This window comes from Dunckerocampus dactyliophorus, chromosome 7, assembly GCF_027744805.1.
Source record: "Dunckerocampus dactyliophorus isolate RoL2022-P2 chromosome 7, RoL_Ddac_1.1, whole genome shotgun sequence".
NCBI classification, from domain to species: Eukaryota; Metazoa; Chordata; class Actinopteri; order Syngnathiformes; family Syngnathidae; genus Dunckerocampus; species Dunckerocampus dactyliophorus.
In genome coordinates this window covers 29,615,800-29,633,196 of record NC_072825.1, presented here as the reverse complement: position 1 = coordinate 29,633,196, position 17,397 = coordinate 29,615,800, and the positions used below count along the sequence as shown (strand labels likewise).

Here is a 17,397-nt window from a genome sequence, read left to right as displayed (position 1 = left end):
GCCAATATAGTAGACATAATAAGAGAAAGTAACACATAGAAAACCTGTTTACCACCTTTTAAATATGCTTTTAAACATTATTAGAGCCCTCTTGACATGAAATAACACCCCTATAGTCACTTTATGCCCATACAGTATTACCCAATATAGTAGACATAATAAGAGAAAATAAGACATAGAAAACCTGTTTACCACCTTTTAAATATGCTTTTAAACATTATTAGAGCCCTCTTGACATGAAATAACACCCCTATAGTCACTTTATGCCCATATTACCCAATATAGTAGACATAATAAGAGAAAATAAGACATAGAAGACCTATTTACCACCTTTTAAATATGCTTTTAAACAATAATAAAGCCCTCTAGACATGAAATAACACCCCTATAGTCACTTTATGCCCATATTACCCAATATAGTAGACATAATAAGAGAAAATAAGACATAGAAGACCTATTTACCACCTTTTAAATATGCTTTTAAACAATAATAAAGCCCTCTAGACATGAAATAACACCCCTATAGTCTGTTTCCTTCGCCCATGCTGTCACGTGCACGGTCACCTTACCTGTTGCTTCTGCCAAGTCTACTGTTTGTGTTTTCACAGAGCCTTTTTCTCTTGTCACCTTTTGTTGCCTGTATCCTGCACAGCCGTGAGCACCTGCACCAGCCCGTGTTTATGAAAAGTTTTTTATTTGTCTTTTATGTCTCTGCATACCGGAGGTCAAGCATTCATGACAGCTCCGCCTCAAATCCTAATGCTAATAAGAGAAAATAAGACCTAGAAAACCTGATTGACTCTCCAAAATACGCGTTTTAACATTATTAGAGCCCTGTAGACATAAACTAACACCCCTATAGTCACTTTTACACTCCTATTATTCTTTGTTTACATCACAATGCGCAAGCTAGGGTATCACTGCAGGGGCATAACAGGCGGCCACCGCTAGTTACCTCGTTAGCCTCTCCAATTGGCTTATTATAAACCTAAGAAAGTGTTTCAAACAGAGTGGGGAAGGAAGACAAAGAAGCCAAAAACGTACCACTTCCACACGGAATGAGAGGAGAACCATTACCCCCCCCCGCCCCCACTTGATCTCAGCCATGATACGTTGGCTGGGCTCCATGCGGTGTGAAAGGTAATGTAATCTGATGCCTGGTGACCACAACACTAGGTACAACTTGTCTTTCAGTGTTTTTGGACACATACACGTACAATTTATTTTACTTATCGCTATCTTGGTTGTTGTTTTTCCCTCTCATATTTGATGAATAGTTTTTTGCAGCCCACCTGTCATTTAGTGACAAATCCCTCCCTCTATGTCCAATGTATTGTGTTTTATAACCCCCCCTCCCCGGCCCCCCACGTATGTCTATATGTCCATCAATGCTGTAAATACACACAATGTTTGCAAATTTAACAAAAACGTAAAAAAAAAAAAATCTTGTAAAAATTGTAGTATCCTTCAAAGTCACGTGCGTGCGCATACTGTAAATTATTCACCGCCAAGTGGCTCCAAGCCTGTCAAAGTGTTTACTCCTCCACTTGAGCACATCCGTCTCTGAGAAGTTGGATTCCTGTGGCGGGCGCGCTGTTTTGCATGTGCTCGGGTTTTTTTTTTTCCTGTTTCCAACTCTGCTCTCACGCGGCACTCGCATGCACGGAGGAAATCCGAGTGGGCGGGCCGAGCCGACCTACTTCTGTCCAATGGGCGCTCGTCGCTGCTGCTCTCTGGCCAATGGGAGCGAGAGCCTCCGAGCAGACGAGGCTCGGCTAGGCTTGGCTGCGTGCTCGGTACACGTGAGGCTGGGGTGCCTATTGTACACCAGGAGGCAACGTGTTGGTGCGTTCAAGTGGCCTGGGAAAAAAAACAACGTTCTCACGTTTTCATTGGCTTTAGGGAGGGAACTCTCTTGACTCTCTTGACAGCCAACTAAAAGGAGGTGGGCATGAAAAACGCTGGATTTGTGAAGGTTAAAAGAAAGCCAGCGTTATTGCTGCAGTGTAAACAAACAGAGGACAAGTGACAGCCGTCTGCCCCTCGAGGTGTGGCACGAGAGTGGGCGTGTCTCATAAATAATACCAAGCAGGGCTCACATAACCCCGCCCGTTTCTCGCCGCTCTTGTGCTCGTGTGACGTCACATGATCCACCCGTGTCCGTTCCATCTGAGCTTGCTAGAGGAGAGGACACGGCTGGACACACACACGCGGATGCAAATGAGCAAAAAAGTCCAGCCAGAGAAGAAGAAGAAGGAAGAAACGACCCCGCCCACTCCACGCCGTCCCTCCTCCCACCTTCCCCGCCACGGACAAGTCAGCGCGAGCACAGCAGAGAAGAAACATCAACTTGTCATTTCAACGACAACACCGACGGTTTTTCCCTCCTCGTCCATTTTTTATTTGGCCTGAATTTCCTGTGGATAACATTCTCCTTTTTCCTTGCCGTTGTTGGCGCATTTTTATTTTTATTTTTGCTTAGTTTTTCGTCCCACACTGAGGAGTGCAATGGAATACTTGGAAACGAGGAAATAAAGGGAGCCTACTTGTCATCACATAAAGGTAATTATGTACTTTTAAAATGATATACTGTATATAATACTGTATATACTCATAATGCACACTGGCAGCACTATAAACACCCCCCTCCCCTCTCTTTCTTTCCACCCCCCCTCCCCCCCTCCCTGCATGCACAGTCATCCAAACTTCTATTGGTCAAATCGCCCCCACCCCCACCCTACAGGTGTCTCACCCCCACCGTGTGGTCCAGGATGTCCAGGCAGCTCACCCAGCAGCTTCCCACCCCGGACTTGCCTGCCGGCGCCAGCCCGCAGTTTGGGACTTGCACCCAGCCCGCGGGCACCCTCACAGGGGGGCACCTCAGCTCCATGGCGGGGCTCAAGTCCCTCCTGCAGCACCCCATGAAGGGGGACCAGAGGCTGAGAAGCCCCTGTGATATCAAAGGTGGGCTGACACGACGATGCATGAAATGATGATAATAGCAACACAGAACCAATCACACGCTCAGCCACACGCCATGACCCCTCCGTGACCCCAGCCTTGGATTAGAATCACTCTGCAGTTAGACTCCAGATTGCAAGGCAAACAAACTGTGTTGTGTGCTGAGCAGTTTGTGTATATGGGATGGTAGCACACATTAACGGGGTCTGGTTCTGGTTCTGGCGGCGCTGATTCTGCAACTCACCCGCCATCTGCTCCATCTGCGTGCGAGAGAGACGTCTTTGTTTCTCTTTCTTGTGGAAACACTCGGGAGTACGCCATCGTCGCCAGGTTTCCATCCAGTTCAGGATCACACCTGTCATCGTTTGCCTTTCAAAATAAGGGACATTTTCCAGAAAAAAAGGGACATTTTCCAAAATATAAAGCCCATTTTCCAGAAAATGAGGGACATTACATTTTCCAGATAACAAGAGTCATTAGCTATTCCAGAAAATAAGTCTTATTGCATTTCCAGAAAATAAGGGACATTTTCCAGAAAATAAGGGACTTTTTCCAAAATAAATGGGGCATTTTCCAGAAAATAAGGGATATTTTCCAAAATATAAAGGCCATTTTCCAGAAAACAAGGGACATTACATTTTCCAGGAAATAAGGGTCATTTTCCAGAAAATAAGAGACATTTTCCAGAAAATAAGGGACTTTTTCCAAAATAAATGGGGCCTTTTCCAGAAAATAAGGGATATTTTCCAAAATAAATGGGGTATTTTCCAGAAAATAAGGGGCATTTTCCAAAATATAAAGGCCATTTTCCAGAAAATAAGGGGCATTTTCCAGAAAATAAGGGACATTACATTTTCCAGACAATGACCATTTCCTAGAAAATTAGGGACATTTTCCAGAAAATAAGGGACATAAATTTTTCCACAAAATAAGGGACATTTTCTAGAAAATATAGGACATTACATTTTCCTGAAAATAAGGGACATTTTCCAAAATATAAAGGCCATTTTCCAGGAAATAAGGGACACTTTCCAAAATATAAAGGCCATTTTCCAGAAAATAAGGGACATACATTTTTCCACAAAATAAGGGACATTTTCTAGAAAATAAGGGACATTACATTTTCCTGAAAATAAGGGACATTTTCCAGGAAATAAGGGACACTTTCCAGGAAATAAGGGACACTTTCCAAAATATAAAGGCCATTTTCCAGAAAATAAGGGACATTTTCTAGACAATAAGGACCATTTCCTAGAAAATAAGGATCATTTTCCAGAAAAAGGGAGTATTAAAACGGGAGGGCACTGGTAAAGAGGGGTAAATACGGGAGATTGGGGTTGAACCTTAGCTCTCGGTGACTTTACCGTCCGTTTCTTGCACAGTCTCCACCTTTGATGGCAGGCAGGAACACCGGCTGAAAGAAGTACAAAGGACATTCATTACACTTTCCTTTGGAGAAACAAAAGGGGCGGTCCTTGCAAAGCACAATATTTTTCCAGTCGATGTAAAAAGTTTGATTATGTGTACCCGGCAACAAGGCTCATGTATGCTGCAGTACTGGGCTGCAACCAGCAGAGGCGCTGTTGACTCCGATGTTTGCATGAGTTCTTTGCGATGCCTCGCATGGAAGAAGGAGTTGTTAAATTTCTGTGTTTTTTTGGGCGTGGCCCCAGTGACAGCTGTCAACAGAGCACATTTGTGGGTTTTTTGACGTAACAATCGTGTCCCCTTCTGTTGATTAGACAAAGACCGAGCTCTGGACCTGGATGAGGACTCGTTGGGGGTGTGCCCCATGAGGAACGCAGCCGGAATAAGCGGCAACGGCGGCTGCAACGGCGCAAGCGGAAGCGGAAGCGGGAATTTCAACCAGTTCCTGGGGCCTCTCTTGTGGGATCGCACCCTGGCCGCCGACGGGGGCCTCTTCCAGCTGCAGTACATGGACTTGGAGGAGTTTCTGACCGAAAACGGAATGGGCAACATGCACAGCAACAACAGCTCCAGCTCGGCCCAGATCCCCTCCCAGAGCTCCCAGTCGGCGGTGCCCAACCAGAGCTCCCAGTGCCTGCCGCCCTCGTCTCCGCCCGGCTCTTCGTCCTCGTCGCCCTCGTCCTCGTCTTCTCCGTCTCTTCTGGGTTTGGAGGTGGCGCAGCCTCAGAGCCTCACGGGGGCCAGCGACTGTCTTCACGGTGAGTTCACTGACACCGACAAAGATGTCTCAGAGAGCTTTCTGACAAGCTGAGGAGCGCTGAAGGCTTTGTGATGCGTGTGACGTTCCCACAGGCTAGTGAGTCAGCATTTGAGTTTAAAAGAGGATAAAACCGCAGCGACAAAGCCCTCCTGTGTCCTCGACAGAGCGCTAACAACCTGAAATTTCCCTCAAATGTGGCTCCCAAACACACCACGAGATAGGAATATTATGACTCAGCTTCACTTTTGCATGTGATCAACGTTTCTCAGCGTCAGGAACGCAATCGGCATTCAATCCCGGCCAATTATTAATAAGCGCCGGGGCCGGGGCGGTCAAAACAAGCGAGCGAGAGCACGAGACCGAGAGAGAGAGAGAGAACAGCGCGTGGAGTGTTTATGGCTGCGTGTCTTTAAATCTCTCCTCACTTCACACGCCACGGCCATGTGCATGCGTCGCTGCACGTGCTCAGGCTGCCTGAGACCAACTGGAGGCGGAGCCAGGAGACAGGTAGGAGGAGCCCCACAGAGGGGAGGGAGGCTTGTGTGCAGGGAGAGTGACACGACATCTGATCACCAATGAATAATGCTAGCACCTTTCATCATTTCATTTAATAATGCTAGCACGTTTAATCATTCAGCACGTTTCATCATTTCATTTAATAATGCTAACACATTTAATGATTTAGCACCTTTCATCATTTCATTTAATAATGCTAGCACGTTTAATCATTCAGCACCTTTCATCATTTCATTTAATAATGCTAACACATTTAATAATTTAGCACCTTTCATCATTTCATTTAATAATGCTAGCACGTTTAATCATTCAGCACCTTTCATCATTTCATTTAATAATATTAACACATTTAATAATTTAGCACCTTTCATCATTTCATTTAATAATGCTAGCACGTTTAATCATTCAGCACGTTTCATCATTTCATTTAATAATACTAGCACGTTTAATAATTTAGCACTTTTCATCATTTCATTTAATAATGATAGCACGTTTAATAATTTAGCACGTTTCATCATTTCATTTAATAATGCTAGCACGTTTAATAATTTAGCACTTTTCATCATTTCATTTAATAATGATAGCACGTTTAATAATTTAGCACGTTTCATCATTTCATTTAATAATGCTAGCACGTTTAATAATTTAGCACTTTTCATCATTTCATTTAATAATGCTAGCACGTTTAATAATTTAGCACGTTTCATCATTTCATTTAATAATGCTAGCACGTTTAATAATTTAGCACTTTTCATCATTTCATTTAATAATGATAGCACGTTTAATAATTTAGCACGTTTCATCATTTCATTTAATAATGCTAGCACGTTTAATCATTCAGCACGTTTCATCATTTCATTTAATAATGCTAGCACGTTTAATAATTTAGCACTTTTCATCATTTCATTTAATAATGCTAGCACATTTAATCATTCAGCACGTTTCATCATTTCATTTAATAATGCTAGCACGTTTAATAATTTAGCACGTTTCATCATTTCATTTAATAATGCTAGCACGTTTAATAATTTAGCACTTTTCATCATTTCATTTAATAATGCTAGCACGTTTAATAATTTAGCACGCTTCATCATTTCATTTAATAATGCTAGCACGTTTAATAATTTAGCACGCTTCCTCATTTCATTTAATAATGCTAGCACGTTTAATAAGCATGTTTAATAATTTAATTTGATGATGCTAGCACGTTTCATAATTTCATTCAATAGTGCTAGCACATTTAATAATTTAGCACGTTCCATCATTTCATTTAATAATGCTAGCATGTTTCATCATTTCATTTAATAATGCTAGCGCGTTTCATCGTTTCATTCACTAGTGCTATAATTTCATTTAATAATGCTAGCAGGTTTCTATGCTAACAACAATGTTACTTTGCTATTTGCACAATTCAACATGTGTGAAGAAGAAAATGAATAGCCGAATTAAAAGTGCGTCGCTTGTTTAGTACTACTGAAAGAAGAAACGGAATAAATACACCAGAGCTGCAACAATTAATCAATGATTAATCCATTACCCCATCAACTATTTTGGTGATCGATTAATTGTTTTTTGATTTAAATATGTAAATATCCTCTGATTGAAAAAACATTGTCGATAAGCCAATAAGTACGGGATATGCGACAGATAGCACCTTATGAAATCATATTAAATACATGAATAAAGATGACTACAGGGGTGTTATTTCATGTCTGGAGGGCTCTAATAATGTCAAAAGCCGTATTTAGAAGGTTGTAAACAGGTTTCCTATGCGCTAACTACTAAACTATTATAAACATAATAATATAATAATAATATCATATAATATAATATTATAAATATTTATAAATAAGGAATCCTACTTAGTGGAAATGGACTCATCACAGTTTGGTCTAGAACCAATGAACTGCCATACAACATTTTTATGGCCAGAAAATGATTATTTCTTCAACTTTACTTCTAAAAATGATTATGTTGCAAAATTTGCACTCCCAATATTGTTTTCATTTCATTATATTTATTTCCTTTTCTGACATATTTCAAGCCAGATAAGCTTGGGTGTCCAAAGTGTGGCCCGGGGGCCAGGTGCCTTTTTGAAATGATGTTATTTAAAAATAATTTTGGAAAGCCGTGTGTGGAAGAAGTAGGACGGCATGTTAGGAAGCGGCGAGCAGCTGCGAAGCTGTTCCAGCAGAGGCCTGGATGGATCCGGAACATTCCAGCAGAGCCCTCCAGCAGCAGGTGGCTGCTTCCACAGAAACAAAACAAAAAAACCCCAAAAGCCCCAAAACAAGATGCGGTACATACCAGCCTCTGGTGATCACGTCGCCATCAATGAATGCTTCATTTTAGTCCAGAGAGGCGTTGTGCTGTGGAGCGTGCGGAATGTGGAAGCGTCAGGATTGAGCAGTTTTTACGGCGCGATAACTCACGACTTGGACGACACGCAGCGAGTAGTCATGTGATTATGCTACATAATACTACAAAAATAGTGTCCCGCTCACTATTAGCTCTTGTTGGCACCTGGATTTCCCCTACACCGCCTATCATGCACTATCAATAATAGTCATTTTAAAAAGCTGCAGTGGCACAGGTGCACATTCATCTGAAATTCCATTGAACCGTATCTTCCACTGTGTATACCGCCTATCATGCACTGTCGCCTTTTGTTTTGTTTATTTTGTCGTTTGTGGGCTTGGGACAGGCACTGGACATCTTCAGTGGCTGGGTTTTGGGGTCAATGTCTGCACAAAAGGCAGCAGTGTGAGCCATGTCGCCACCAGGGCCGCTTATCATGCACTATCAATTAGAACATTCTATCACGTCAGGCTGCGTAGCTTTTATTGTCAAACAATGACACAGGTCCACTTGGGATTGGAATTCCCATCAACTTTTACTATTGTACTGTATCTCCTAGAAAGCACCTATCATGCACTATCAGAACTAATAATATCCAAAGAACATTGAATCACATCAAGCTGCGTAGCTTTCATTGTCAAACAATGATGCAGATTCACTGAAAGTTGTAGCGATTGTACGATATCGCCTTTACGTCTCCCGCCTATCATGCACTAGCAGTACTAATAATTCAACAAAAAAAAATCCATCATATAAAGCTGCTTAGGTTTTATTGTTAAACAACGCAGGTATACATTTGACTAACAACCCCATCAAACTGGCAGCTAGTTCTCCTATAAGCCACCTATCATACACTATGAATACTAATAAAAACATTTTTCTTTTTAATCTTTTTGTTATTTCACTTTTAGCTACTTTTTCAAGTCAGCCCTTCATGACAAATAGAAAGCAGCACTCTGTGTACCCCTGGTGGTCATCTTGGTGTAATGCAGCATGCCTGCAGCAGCGTGTACTTCATTTGTGTGACAGTGTTGTTAAAACTCCGACTCTGACTCTTTTACCGCAGGGAGCCAGACGAGTATGAACGACTCCTGCGAGTCCCCATCCTCCTCCTCCTCCCCGTCGTCCTCCTGCCCGCCCCTGCTGACGCCCACGGGCAGCGGACCGGACGGGATGGGGATGTTTGACATGGACCCGTCGGACATCATTCTGTCCAACGGGCCCGGGCAGCAGAACTTCGACCCCAGGAGGCAGTCGTTCAGCGAGGAGGAGCTCAAGCCGCAGCCCATGGTGAAGAAGGCGCGCAAGATCCTGGTGCCGGATAACATGAAAGTGAGCATACTACCTATTTATGTACCGTATTTATGGATTTACAGTACATACTGTATTTGTAGTCCAAATGTTTGTCGGGACCTTTAACCATCCCCATACATTGCGCTATCACGCTAGGTGTTACCATGCAGACATTAGCATGTTAGCAGTGCTAGCATGTTAACATTAGCATTGTCGCATTTTTTTAGCCATTTTCATGGGGAGACACTTGCATAAAGACTTAGCGTGTTAGCATTGCTAGCATGCTAAGGTTAGCATACTATCATTTTAAAATTTTTTCGATGGGTAGACACATATAAACACTTAGCACTATCATGCTAAGTGTCAGCATGCTACCATTAGCATGTTAACATTGCTAGCATGCTCATGTTAGCATACTAGCATTTTTAGCTATTTTCATGGGTAGACACACATATATAAACACTTTGCACTATTATACTACGTGTTAACATGCTAATGTTAGCATTGATAGCATGCTAGCATTAGCATAGTAGTAGCATTATTAGCCATTTTCACAGCTAGACACCTACATAAACACCACTATTATGCTAGGTGTTAGCATGCTAACGTTAGCATGGTTGTACTGCTAGCATACTAACATTACTGTATAATGCTTGCCGGAAGTCTGTGCTCTCCGAGGGCTTTTCTAGTTTTATTGCTAATAACTTGCCCAATACAAGGGTTTTACATTAGAGATTCTAAAAACATAAAATAATAATAATAATAATAATAATGTAATACAGTAGAATTAAATTTTTAAATTATTTTTTGGAATCATTTTAATCAATAACTACTTTTTGTCATTTCATTTTATGTGAACATTTTTCATTATGCTTCATTGTATACTCTATTCACTTCATTTTTAATGCAATTATCTTTTTTCTGCGTATTTATTATTTGTATCCCAAATTATGAAATGTGTGGGTAGTAAAAGAAATGACTTAATTTCATAACATGATTATGTTTTTATTTGAATTGAATGTATTTCTTTTGTATATATTTTTAAAAAAGAGAATAAAAGAATAGAATAACGTGTATGAAACAGTTTGGTAAAAGAAGAAGACGTAAGTGACGTGGTGTGCGTGTGTGTGTGTGTGTGTGTGTGTGTGTGTGTGTGTGTGTGTGTGTGCGTCTCCCAGGATGAGAAGTACTGGAGCAGGAGATACAAAAACAACGAAGCGGCCAAGCGCTCCCGAGACGCCCGCCGCCTCAAGGAGAACCAAATATCGGTGCGCGCCGCCTTCTTGGAGCGGGAGAACGCCGCCCTGCGACAGGAAGTGGCGGAGATGCGCAAAGAACTGGGGCGCTGCCGCAGCATCCTTAGCAAATACGAGAACCGTCTCGCCGACCAGTGATGACGACGACGACGACGATGGATGACGACGACGATGATGATGAAGGCGCGCCAAAGCAACGGAATAGAAAAATAAGCTGAAAGATTCTTTCTTTTGAAGACTTTTGGGGGGATGGACAGACACGGGCTGATGATGATGAATGTATGAGGATGGAGGACGGAGGAGTGCCGCTCAGGTGTTTTGTTGTTGTTTGTTGTTGAGGCTCTTAAAGGTGACGGACGGAGAGAATCATTTCACAGACGTGACTTTTAAGGCTTTTGCTATTGGAGAATTGTATATTTTTATAACACTTGTGAAAAACGTAGGAGGAGAATAGAAATTTGGAGAATAATTTTGTACATTTTCTACACGAGGAGACGAGATGCGGGGGACGGGATGCTGTGTAACACGTATGTAACATAGAGAGCAGAGACGATCTCCACCTGCTAGACTTCCACTTTTTTTCTGCATTTGACTTACGTACCCCATGCAGAAGCACTTTTATCTTCTTTCTCTTCTTTTGTGTTGACGGGAATAAGAGGACACGCCCGCACGTCTTGTGCGTCTTTTTCTTTTGAAATAGAGCGTCTTCTGTAAAGATCGACTCCTTCCCCGCTCGGACGTCCTTGATTGATCCCCAGCGTCACGGCCAAGCTCTTCTGCTTTCTACTTCATTGGTTTCTTTAGCAACTCTACTACTTTTTCCACTTCTTTTTTTCTCTGTCATGCCTCCGTGATGGTACTGCAGTGAACGCTAAAAAAACACACGCACGGTATTCCCGTACTGTACTGCCTAAATGCAGTATCTTTGCTTATCATTGGTGCTTGAAATGTACACCAGTGCTATTTGGGACCCCCCCCCCCCCCCCCCCCCCCCCCCACACACACACACACACACACCCCCCAGACAATCAACCCCGATGAGCTCTGATAATGACATGACATGATGCCGTGTTGACACGAACAGGGTTTTCAACTTTCATTTCATTTGTTTTAATGCTATTAAAAATCATGCGCATGACTTTCACATGGGAGACTAATAATAATAATAATAATTGAAATAAATATATATATATTTTTAACAATGAAAACAAAGTTCCTAATGTGCCAGTTATTATTATTATTATACATAATGAAATAATGAGCTTTCTTGAGATGTAAAACAAATATTATTATATATTTTAATATTATAATAATAATAATAATGATGGCACATGAGAAGAATATTTTTTGTAATATAATGGGAAATAACTTTTTTACATTAAAAAAATGATTATTATTCATTACAACTGTTACCGCATTACAATAACTTTGCATTAAAACTATTTTTTAAAAATCTAAGAAGATAATTCGCACTTTAGGACCTTTCCTTAAATGGTTAAAAAACCTGATAATATATTTTAATATATGAATAATATAATGATACATATTCCATGTTTGAAACACTTTTGTATTAATAATTAGCACGCCACAAGATTTGTATCATCAATAACATAATGCTAAATAAGTTTTTGACATAAAAAGCTCTTAATGTGCTATAGTTACTGTGTTATTATTAATATTATTCCTCCCATTGTTATACGCTGTATTACAGGACTTTCACATTCGCAACTATTTTACATGTTTTTTTTTAACAAGAGCAAAAATACAATAAAATAATATGGTAAAAAAAATAACAGGCTTTGCTACACATCTTAAAATAAGGTCGGTGACTGATAATCATTTGTCGCGCAAGATTCTAACGTGGAAAGTATTGGAATGTGCAAAAGTTCCACGGTGGAAGTACATGTGGAAGTCTTTCAACGGGCAGAATCGACAGTATTTTCCTCCAGGGGGTGGAATGTGTCACACTGAAATCCAAAATATCTCCAAAGTACCTTTCTACTGTACCTCCAAAGACACACACACACACACGTTAAGAGTGTCAGGAATACTCAGCAGTACTGCTAAATACTCTTCCAGTGAGAATTACTGTTGCTGTTCTTCTTTTGTTATTTGCTCCACCTTGAGGCAATCATCCCTCCTATGACCTCACTCTCCTGTGACCTCTGCCAAGGACATTAATGACCGGAGCTCACGCTTGAGCTCCTCATCACGACCCCGGTGGACTATGCACGCCATCGTCCTTTTCTTGCTTTCTTTCACTCGTTATCGCCGCCCGAAAACGTGATTGTTTGCTCTCTCTCTCTCTCTCTCTCTCTCTCTCCTTAATATCCTCCCAGATGTGCTTGATGATAAATCTATAGAGTAAGTCTAAGTGATGTACATCTGACCCCCCCCCCCCCCGTGACATGGGCGGGCTCCATGCTGTCCAACCCACCATGTGCTGCTTCTATGGATGTACTCCCTAAAAAACACCAATAAAAGATTCTTCTCATCTTGTTTTCTGGCCTTTTTAGTCAACTTCGGTACCATGTGACCCGACAGTGGGGGTGACCTCGGCACGTTCTGAAAATATCATTTAACCAGAAAACTAAACAAAAAACAAAAAAACACCACGAATTGGAAAATCCAGAGACATTTTACAAGAATAAGTTGGAATCTAACAAGAAAAAATATATACAGTCAAACTTGCCTATAGCGGCCACTAGAGGGAGTCTGCAAAAGTGGCCGCTATAGACAGGTGGCCTCTATAGACAAGTTGGCGTCCAGTTTGAATGTTGACCAGTAGAGGGAAAAAAAAGGAAAAAAAAGGGGGAAAAAAAATTAATAATAATGTTAACCAGTAGAGGGCACTGCGGACTGCGGATAAAAGTTGTACAGCACTACTAGGCTTGTTATTATCATGGTTCATGGTTTTAATCCTGAACATGCATGAGTCAAACAGTAGCACATCACGTAGTACAATTCACAATTTTGCATGTCCAAAAAGGAGTAGGAAGAAGCAAAGCTTATTTAATCCTACCCCTCATCAGTTTCACATCAGTTGCAATACATTTATTCACCTCTTGTTCTTCCAAGTGTACTTTGTAGGTCTACATGACAATGTAGTGCAATCATAGCCAAGGTTTTTACTTACTAAAAGGAAGCTAGAGGCTTAATAATAACTGATAGAATATATCCACCACCCACAGAACAAAGCTGTGCTAGTAATGTCTTACGCTTGTTTTTAATATTTTACTTTTTATACGGCAGGAAGTGACGGGAAGTGACGGTGGGCGTCCCGAGCAGGAGAGCTAGGCTCAATGCTAGCTGTGAGTTTGGAGAGAGTTGGGAAGTGTGTTTATGTTGGCGTGGATGTAAAGTCCTGCAGTGTTCTCCGCTGTTAATAAAGCCATTAAAGTGCATCGGCGACGTGAGTCTCTCCTTCCCCACAACAAGCGGCATTACAGTATTGACCAGTGCACACCAGGAAATAAACGGTGTCATTTCTTACAGGCATTGGCTGGACAGCTATGTAGTGGGGCTTGTTTAACCTTTGCCTTGTGGGCAAGCAGGAAGGAGAGACGATGCTGAGAGATGTGTGTGTTCTGAGCTGCTGTCTGGTGGCCGCGTTCAATAAATAAAGTTGGCAGAAGCAACAGGAGAAGTTTCCTTCTTTGCTTCGGAGCTGAATAACACTGACAAGTTAACAGACTAGTAGCGAACGAAAAAGAAGACGGCCTTTTTGTGTCGAATACAGAAGATGAGGACTTTGATGGAGTTGTGGATGAGGATTGATGAAAAATAACGTGAGTACATTCTAAAATACTTCAATTAAGTACAACTGAACTCAGTTTTGCTCCCGCTGCCGCATGCATGCTAGCGTATGTTTTTTTTTTATTGTAGCGTTGCTGGGAGCACGTCCTGTTCCCAGCCTGCTTTGCGGTAATGTTTTGGTGCAAATGCTCTTAAAGTTACATGTTTGACCAGGAAATAGCAAGCTCAAAAGAAGACGGCTTTTTATGTGGAACAACTGACAGTTTGTGTGGATCTTGTGAATGATTGTGACTGAGCTAGGACTCAGTAATTCAAGTCTACACACGACGCCTTCATTGATTGAAAAACAAAACTTTTTCGTGCATGAAGCTTCTACTTGAGTTGGTAATTTGGCCGCTATATGCAGTCAGATATTGACCAAGGGAGACAAAATGGGTGGCCGCTGGCTGCGTTGGACAGGTGACTGCTATACACAGGGTCTATAACATGTAAATTTGCTGGGGGGATTTTTCAGTGGCTGCTATAGGCAGGTGGCCTTTCTATAAAGGTGGCCGCTAAGACAGGTTTGACTGTATTATTACGAGAATAACGTAAGAATATTAATGGGAAATAACGCCATTTTAGTAGCATAAAGTTGAAATTTTAAAGATAAAATGTTTTTTTTTTAAGTCTGTGATAGATGAATTTCCGTAATATAGGATTTAATGTTAATGAATGGAATATTTATGTAGCTGGAGCATAGAAAATCTGTTGATGACTTTCTTAATACGCTTTTTAACATTATTAGAGCCCTCTAGACATGAAATAACACCCCTATAGTCACCTTTATACTCCTATTACGCAATATAGTACACATAATAAGAGAAAATAAGACATAGAAAACCTGTTTACCACCTTCTAAATTCAGTTCTTAACATTATTAGAGCCCTCTAGACATAAAATAACACCCCTTTAGTCACCTTTACACTCCTATTACCCAATATTGTAGACATAATAAGAGACAATAAGACATAGAAAACCTGTTTACCACCTTCTAAAAACGTTTTTTGACGTTGTTAGAGCCCTCTAGACATGAAATAACACCCCTTTAGTCACTTTTACACACCTATTACCCAATATAGTAGACATAATAAAAGTAAATAAGACATACAAGACATAGAAAACCGGTTTACCACCATCTAAATACACTTGACATGATTAGAGCCCTCTAGACATGAAATAATACCCCTATAGTCACCCTTACACTCCTATTACCCAATATAGTAGACATAATAAGAGGAAATAAGACATATAAAACATAAGACACCTATTTGACTTTCTAAATACACCTTTTAACATCATTAGAGCCCCGTAGACATGAAATAACACTCCTATAGTCACCTTTACACTCCTATTACCCAATATAGTAGACATAATAAGAGGAAATAAGACATATAAAACATAAGACACCTATTTGACTTTCTAAATACACCTTTTAACATCATTAGAGCCCCGTAGACATGAAATAACACTCCTATAGTCACCTTTACACTCCTATTACCCAATATAGTAGACATAATAAGAGAAAATAAAACATATAAGACATAGAACACTTATTTGACTTTCTAAATACACCTTTTAACATTATTAGAACCCTGTAGACATAAAATAAAACCCCTATAGTCACCTCTACACTCCTATTATTCACTGTTTAAACCACATTGCCCAACTTTTATGCTGCAGGGACTCAAGACGGCCACTTGCTAGCAAGCTAACGACCTAGCGAGCTAACCAGTTAGCCTGAAATTTATTTCTTCTAGAAGCCAAAAAGTTAGCACTTGGGGTTGTTGGCCCTGTTGGAGTGGATTCATGACGCTAAGCAAGGTTCCACTCTATACTAGGGAAGGAAATCTCCACCTCAGACATTTGACCTGAAGCCATGTATCCCCTACTCCTGCACACTTAAAAAACAATTTGAGCATCACTTTTTTTGTCCGCTCACGATGGCTGCGGCTTAAGTCTGCACATTCATTTCATTCCAAATTGAAGGGGAAGGTTTAATAATCACGCTAAAGCAGTGTCTGTCCCAAAGTCTATTTGTTTAACACTGATGTCTGTTATAAGTAGAACATTGTGTAACGTTGTCTGACTGTTATGAGCAACAAGTGGTTGTTTTTGTAACTATCACGTGACAATTGACGTACCCCCGAGGGTATGCGTACCCCACTTTGGGAACCCAGGCCTTAGATGAATGGATTGTAGCGACATGACACCCGGTATCGCAAGACTAGCAACCGCTTGAATGTCTGGCTCTTTAACAGCGTGAGAGCCTGGGCTGCCCGCGAAAGGATTTTTTTACATCATAGCATTGGCAGCGCTAGCATTAGCAACAGTAGAGGAAAGATTGTCAACACATCTCCAAAACAAACGTACATTATAGCCATGTAATTGATCTTATTTATTATGTATTGTGTAAAACTAAGACAGGAACAACGTCAAATTAAAAGCATTAAATGAATACAGAGCCACCATTCACCAGTACCAGCCAGGACTTTGTTTTTCAGAGAGGTTGTGTACCAATAAATATACACATTAGCACTCAATAAGGCCATCAAATCTTACCTTTATGCATTCTCACATAGTATCAGCATTTGGGAGCAAATATGAGGTGAAAGAAAAAGGGTAAAAATACAGTAGTCTATCTGTGCAGCGTGGGAGAATGTTACATGGTGCGTTTATGAACCGTCGAACATCAAACATGCAAAAACTGTAAGATTTTTAATTGTACCTGTACATTCTTTTTTTAAATAAAATAATGGCACACAACCAAAATTATTTCATTATAATGTAACATTCATGTCTACGTTAACAAATGTAACCACTGAATCGTATGAAATGGAATCCTAACGTTTTGCACACTGTATGGAATCGTATTGAATGGTTCAGTTTTTAAAATATATGCTTTTAGAATGGTATCTTAATGCGTGTATCTAGATGCGAATGGCATCGTCTACCACCTACATTCCCAAAGTGGGTACCCCAATTGTGATAGGGGGGTACGTAAGTAAAAAAAACAATTTGTGGCTAACG

At 40.8% G+C, this 17,397-nt stretch overlaps 1 protein-coding gene across 1 annotated transcript; it reads left to right on the top strand.

Annotated features, from left to right (window-relative positions):
- Positions 1 to 1,953: 1,953 nt before the first annotated feature.
- dbpb (D site albumin promoter binding protein b) lies at positions 1,954 to 13,066 on the top strand. The gene is made up of 5 exons (XM_054782764.1): positions 1,954 to 2,562; positions 2,697 to 2,964; positions 4,704 to 5,147; positions 9,090 to 9,355; positions 10,495 to 13,066. The coding sequence occupies exons 2-5, from the start codon at positions 2,772 to 2,774 to the stop codon at positions 10,708 to 10,710; spliced, it is 1,119 nt and encodes a 372-aa protein (XP_054638739.1). The 5' UTR covers positions 1,954 to 2,562; positions 2,697 to 2,771; the 3' UTR covers positions 10,711 to 13,066.
- Positions 13,067 to 17,397: the final 4,331 nt, after the last annotated feature.

Coding starts and splice junctions, on each gene's coding strand:
- dbpb (XM_054782764.1), top strand. CDS start 2,772: ATGTCCAGGCAGCTCACCCAGCAGCTTCCCACCCCGGACTTGCCTGCC. Junction 2,965..4,703: donor AAGCCCCTGTGATATCAAAG/GTGGGCTGACAC, acceptor TCTGTTGATTAG/ACAAAGACCGAGCTCTGGAC. Junction 5,148..9,089: donor GGCCAGCGACTGTCTTCACG/GTGAGTTCACTG, acceptor CTTTTACCGCAG/GGAGCCAGACGAGTATGAAC.